Source organism: Nesoenas mayeri, assembly GCF_963082525.1.
Source record: "Nesoenas mayeri genome assembly, chromosome: 6".
NCBI classification, from domain to species: Eukaryota; Metazoa; Chordata; class Aves; order Columbiformes; family Columbidae; genus Nesoenas; species Nesoenas mayeri.
In genome coordinates this window covers 7,683,015-7,689,014 of record NC_137545.1, presented here as the reverse complement: position 1 = coordinate 7,689,014, position 6,000 = coordinate 7,683,015, and the positions used below count along the sequence as shown (strand labels likewise).

Sequence of the window (6,000 nt, the reverse complement as noted above, 5' to 3'; positions counted from 1 at the left end):
TTCACTATCCAGTTATGATCTGGAAAGTAATTTTTGATCTCCTGCATAAGGCTCATGAAAGTCAGTGCCAAAGTAATATTAGCAGGGAAGAAGGGGAAATACTTCTGGAAAGCAGGGGAGGGCTGGTAGAGAACCTGCTGGGCTCTGAAGGTATTCAGGATATCTGACTTACAAAAACACATTCTTGGGATAAAAGCACTTTGGGAGTTTCCCTCCATTTGCCTGACGGTGTAGTTTGGGCACAGCGTTAAGTTATTCAAAAACTCATCCAAGCTGAGTTCTCATCTGAAGTGTAATCACTCTCATTGCTTTTCCCACACTGCCCATATAAATAATTTAAAAAATAATTGAGATAATAGCACAAGCGGTTTCAAACTCTCAAAAGCGGGAGTAGTGGCAAGGGACCAGCACTTTAGGACATAAAACCACAGCAAGCTGAATCATCGCACCCACTCTGGCATGTTTATGAGGAGAAGTTTGAGTTGCCATAAGACAAGTATGAACTGGTCTGGGGCAAGTGAAATTCTGGTTTCCATTCTCCTACAGCAGCAGAACCCTAAAAACAAGCTTCAGTTCCTGCTACCTTTGTGCAGCCTGTAATGCTCTTCCACAAAGGCTTTTGTGAAGTTCGAGCCACTCTGTTGAAATCAACAGCTTTTGGATGTAACCACATTCGCTTTCGTCTGCCAGCCAGATTTGCTGCTCCCTGGGGGAAAGACTGGGGATGTTTTCTGGAGCTGGTTACGCTCCCCAACTTTGAGGGCCGTCCTTGCCCCATCAGTGGTGACACTGGGACCTGCTGAGCCAGCCAGCCGTTGGAGGTGGGCGCAGGGAGGGCGAGCTGCTCCCTGCCCCGCTCCGTACAAACACAAGGCCTGGCCCCTCTCAGGGGCTGAGTGCGGCTGCAGGTCCTGTGCCTGTTGCTGGATTAAGTACCTGCAGCAGCAGCTCCAGGCAGCCAGAGCGCAAGCGCTGCCAGGACGCTTCCCCAGCCCTCCCGTGGCCTTTAGCAAGCTTTGGAGCAAGTTCAAGTAACTGGAGATGGAGACATACAAAGGAGAGGAGCACTGTGTTGTTTTGCCAAACAAGAGATTAAATGGAACCAAAGGTGAAGAGAAGCCCGTGCACAAACAACGCCGCAGGGGCCTTACTGCCACGCCATCACCCGAGAACAACTTTGGCTTTAATGCCTTGGTCAGTGCTCTGGCTGAGATTCACAAGCAATGTTGTGTTTCTGCAGTGGTTACCCAGTGTGTGCACATACGCAGGCACGTCGCAAGCAGAGCCAGAGGCCATGAATGCATTGCAAAGAGCAAGTTTTATTTTAGTTACCTCTCTACTGGGGGATCTCTGAAGTGGCACCTGAGCTCCCAGGCAGAGGTGACACCAGCGGGGACGCAGGCGCTGGTCACTTCAGCCCTGCTGGAAGATCACTGTGCCTGCTGAGCTCACCTGTATTTCAAGGCTTCAGGCAGGCACAGCCTCCCGCTCTTTCTCACAACAAAGCAGGAATCTCAGACAGCGATAAGGTGCCTGGAGTTTCTGACAGGCCTATGTTATCTAACACAGAGGTTCTACTCATCAAGCACACAGGTCAGTAAAACAATTAGTGTGATGTATGTGCTTTTTCTACAGACAGGTGCAAGTCACTTGAGCGTATTTACATTTAGCTAACCTCCTCGCCATTCTTCCTCTATATTCCCATACACCCAGCTACCGAAGGACCACTTTCAGGCTGGCAGTGTGCATTTGCAGAGACAATGTTCACCGTGCTGGCAATGGAGGAGGAAGCTGGCGGGCTCCACCTCTCCTTTGCAGTGACTTCCAACCAGCTCTGAAGCCAAAGCCACAGCCGTGAAGCACAGGGCGGCTGCGGGACAGCAGGCAGCGTCCCACAGCGTGTCCCGCACCTCCTGCGCGGCTCCAGCCTCCTGCAGGACGCAGCGCGCCTCTTCTCCCCCGCGGAGCCCGGGGGCGGGCGCAGGCACAGCCCTTCCCAGCCAGCGGCGCCGCAAGGCCGGCCCCGCGGGCAGCCTCTCCGCCTCCCCCGCCGTGGCTGAGCGGCAGGAGCGCTCTGCAGGCCCCGCAGCTCCGGCCGCATCCCCGCTGCTCGCCGGGGGCAGCCGCTGAGCGCTGCCGGTTCCGCAGCCGCGGAGGCCGCACCGTCCCCGGGCTGCGGCGCCGGGCGCTCCGCCGGAGCGGCGGGCGGGCTGGGCGGCGAGGGGCCGGGCCCTTCCTTCCCCGCGGCGGCCCCGGGATGGCCTTGGTGCCGTACGAGGAGGGAGGCGGCTGGGGAGCGCGGCAGCTGCACAGCCCCTGGGTCACCCACCGCTTCGCCAGCCGCACCATCCGGCTCCGGCAGGACTGGCGAGGGCTGGGGGTGGCGGCCGTGGTGTGGGACGCGGTAGGTGTGCGCAGAGACACAGATTTCTGTACCGGGGGGGATTCCCGTGGCGCTTGCCCTTGCCTTAGAAAATTACAAAACGTTAAACTCTGCTTTACCTTTTTTTTTTTCCTCATAAGAGGTCTCGGAGGACTGCAGGGGAAACAGGCCACCCCCTGCTCGGCCAGTGCTAAATACAGGAGATATTTCAGATAACTCGTAGAACTCTCACCCATTTCTTACCAGTGGCCTATGATGTTTGCTTAACATGCTTCAGAGCACAGTACAGATCCTGCTGGCCAAGGACTGCTGATAGACTTTATCTTGGGGATAAGAACCGTCCAAAACGGAGGGGTGTGTGGCAGGCCCGAGGCTGCTGCAAAGCTTCCCTGTCCATCGGGTCTCTGTCCAGACACAAATTGCGCTCTTACTTATAGTTTTAAAGAACAAGCGTAGCAATTTTAGCAAATTCCTCAAATGAGTTGGTGCCTGGGACCGCTGGTCTTTCCCGACATTGGCTTTGACGGAACTTGCTACAGAGAGCGTGCCTTTTCAAGATTTCTGTAAAATATAATATGTTAGATACAAACAGATAGAAGCGTTATTACTTTCACTGTGTCCTTCCTGATGGCATGACAGCATTGGGCTGAAACCTTTTGAAATACCATGCAAGATACTCTGAATCCTTTTCCTAGACTTGTGCAATACTCTGACACCCCCCAACTGAATTTCCTCTCCAAATGCAACTCTTTCTGCCTCCTGTTATGTCTGGGAATTCACGAAGCTGTGTTGCCACAAGTGAGCTGCAGCCTCTGTGGTTCTTTTTCCCATTGGCCTGTAAGTGTCTTCTGTAAAATGCATATAAAGACCAGACGTGCAGGCAGGAGGCAGAGAAGGGCTGAACAAAGTCTCTCTTCAGACCTGAAGTGCCTGACCCTTCCTCTAACCTTCTGTCTCGGTGTAAATCAGAAATCCTGTGTTCAGCAGGACTGAAATGAGCCCTGTGCTAATTGCCCTTGTCTCTTTGCTTAGGCTGTGGTCCTGTGTGCTTATCTGGAGATGGGAGTCATTGATCTCAGGGACCGGTCTGTGATTGAGCTGGGAGCCGGAACTGGATTGCTGGGAATAGTGGCCACCTTATTAGGTAAGGGCTTTTTTTTTTCTTGTTTAAAGCAATTTACAACTGCAGTAAAAGTGGCACTTTTACATCTATAATACATACCTGGTGTAGAAGTTAGCACCAAGGCTATATATGTGAATCGTGATGTTTCCTGTCTGAGTCTTCCTCCTTTCGTGTTAGACTTCAGAGCCTGCTGTGTTATTTATTGTAGTGGTGGTGCCACTGCAGTTCACTTTATGGTAGGACCTTGTTGAGGCTGGCGCCAGTTACCACGGTACTCAGGTACACTCAGGTCTGCAGCTGTTGTCCCCCAGGGAGCAAGTGTGTTCTTGCCATCTTCCCCTTGTCCTCCTGTGCAGCACAGATAAAACTACAGACAGAAACCGCTCTCTGAGCTTGCATAAGCCTATTTTGCAGACAGGGGGACAAGGTCTGGAGAAGTGAAGAGATTTTTCATGTGATCTGTCTGACGTGGGAAAGAGGCTCTCTAGCTGCCCCTCGCCTACTGAACAAATACAGAATTGGAGCAGGTTAATTGTAACAATCCCTGCTACAATTAATTATTCTGTTCTCATCTGTGGAAAGTCAGAAAGTAACTTCTCTGCTTCCATGCACTAAGAACAAGCTGCAGAATACACTTTTAGTTCTCTACCCAACTTAAATCTTCCTGTGGAATATCCTTTATATTAAGTGACTGATGAAGGGTAGGATGTATGTAGATAGTGGGCTCTTTTGCTTGTTTTGTTCTTTTGTTTGTTTGCTTTTAATCAGACAGCTCAGGGGAATTGTTAATGTTTAACACGAGCTAAGGAGCCTTCTTGACTTAAGAGCATTGTATTCCAAATGCTGTATTTATGGACATGGACTATTTGTCTGAGACATACACTCCTGTACCGCTTAGGTGCTCATGTTACCATCACAGACAGGGCGGCAGCACTGGAGTTCCTGGGGTCAAACGTCCAGGCTAACTTACCTCCCGAAATACGTCCAAGAGCTGTGGTGAAGGAACTAACTTGGGGAAAAGACCTGGGCAACTTCTCTCCAGGAGCGTTTGACTTCATCCTGGGCGCAGACATCGTTTATCTGGAAGAAACTTTTGCAGAACTGCTTCAGACGCTGGACTACCTGTGCTCAGAGCAAACCGTGATTCTTCTTTCCTGTCGTATCCGCTATGAAAGGGATCACAAATTCTTGAAGATGCTGAGAGGCCGTTTCTCTGTTTCTGAGGTCCACTATGATTCCAGCAAGGATGTTCATATCTACAAAGCGCAGAGGGCTAGTCGCAAGGATGACTTTTGACTCTATGCTTTGTTGGTAAACTGCTGATGCTGTTCAGTCCTCCCCTTGTTTCTACTCAATACACTTGTTCCTAAGCATATAATTGCAGTTGTATTATTTCACTGCCTTCTCGGTCTGATGCTCTTCTCTGACCACTTGGTCTGATCCAGCAAGGATTGTACTTGCATTCTGCATGTTGAACCTCTGCTTCATTTCTCAGTAGAGTTGTATAGGGTCTTCCACTGACTTTTTATCAAATGTAATTTCTGAAACTGGTTTAAGTTCCAGAAATCTTCAGGCATCAAAAATGTCATCAAAAGATCTGTTGTTTAAAATCAAACTACACTTAATTTCTGTGGGAAACTTAGAAATAGAGTGGTTTTTTTCCCCTTATCACTTCCTTAACTCCAGAAAAGTGGATGAAATATAAGCTAAGAGTCTAGCTCTAAATGCCTGAACTCTTCGGGCCTTCTGCATCTCAAAAATTGTAGTAAAAGAAGCCACTTAAAAGAGCAAAACCAACAAAGGCAGCTGCTGTAAAGTTGTTCTGTTGCTGTCACCGATGAATTGAAGAGGCATACAGAAAAAATAACAAGATCTGGGGGTGGAGGGCTGTGTTGCGAATCAGTATTGCACAGTAAGCCAGCCTGGAAATCAGTAGTGTTTTTAACTGACTTACAAGCGTGGAGCCTCTGTCTGCAGTACCAAAGCAGTCATGGTTCTTGGGTTGTCTCCAACGCCATAACTCTCCCTTGCGGAGGTCATGGCTCCATGGAGCAGATACACGTGCACATGAGCCAGCAGGGCAAGTGAAATACGGAGACTCGAGCCGTTCTTTAAATATCAAATCAGTCTTTAACTCTCAAAGTACCGCTAAATAATGTTTTACTTTCTGCCTTTGTTTGTGGCTCGCTCTGTCTCTGAGAGCTGTTATTTATACTACTTCTTGTATTACCTGGGACCTTGGGGCTGTGTCTAGATTTCTGTGCAGTGTGGTAGATGCTGTTCTAAGTAACTGATTTCATACCTTGAGCTTGTAAAAACAGCTCTGGGAAAGATGCGTTGCAGACTGGAATTGGGCTTGCACCAGCAGCAGGCTGCCTTCTTTTTCTAGTGATGGAAGAATGAAACTGGTGGCAACAATGGGCTTCTGGATGCAGGAATTGCTACAGTACTTTTTTTTTTGGTGGATGTGGAATTTTTTTTTAAACTTAACTTA

The 6,000-nt window shown here is 49.4% G+C and overlaps 1 protein-coding gene across 2 annotated transcripts; it reads left to right on the top strand.

Annotated features, from left to right (window-relative positions):
- Positions 1-2,257: 2,257 nt before the first annotated feature.
- On the top strand, positions 2,258-4,802 carry METTL21A (methyltransferase 21A, HSPA lysine; the record flags this gene model as incomplete). Of its 2 annotated transcripts, none has more annotated exons than XM_080346606.1 (3): positions 2,258-2,404; positions 3,416-3,527; positions 4,405-4,802. In XM_080346606.1, 3 exons carry the CDS (start codon positions 2,258-2,260, stop codon positions 4,800-4,802), a joined length of 657 nt encoding a protein of 218 aa, XP_080202732.1. The 2 variants fall into 2 exon arrangements, with proteins under 2 accessions (XP_080202732.1, XP_080202733.1); XM_080346607.1 differs by having other exon boundaries at positions 4,332-4,471.
- Positions 4,803-6,000: the final 1,198 nt, after the last annotated feature.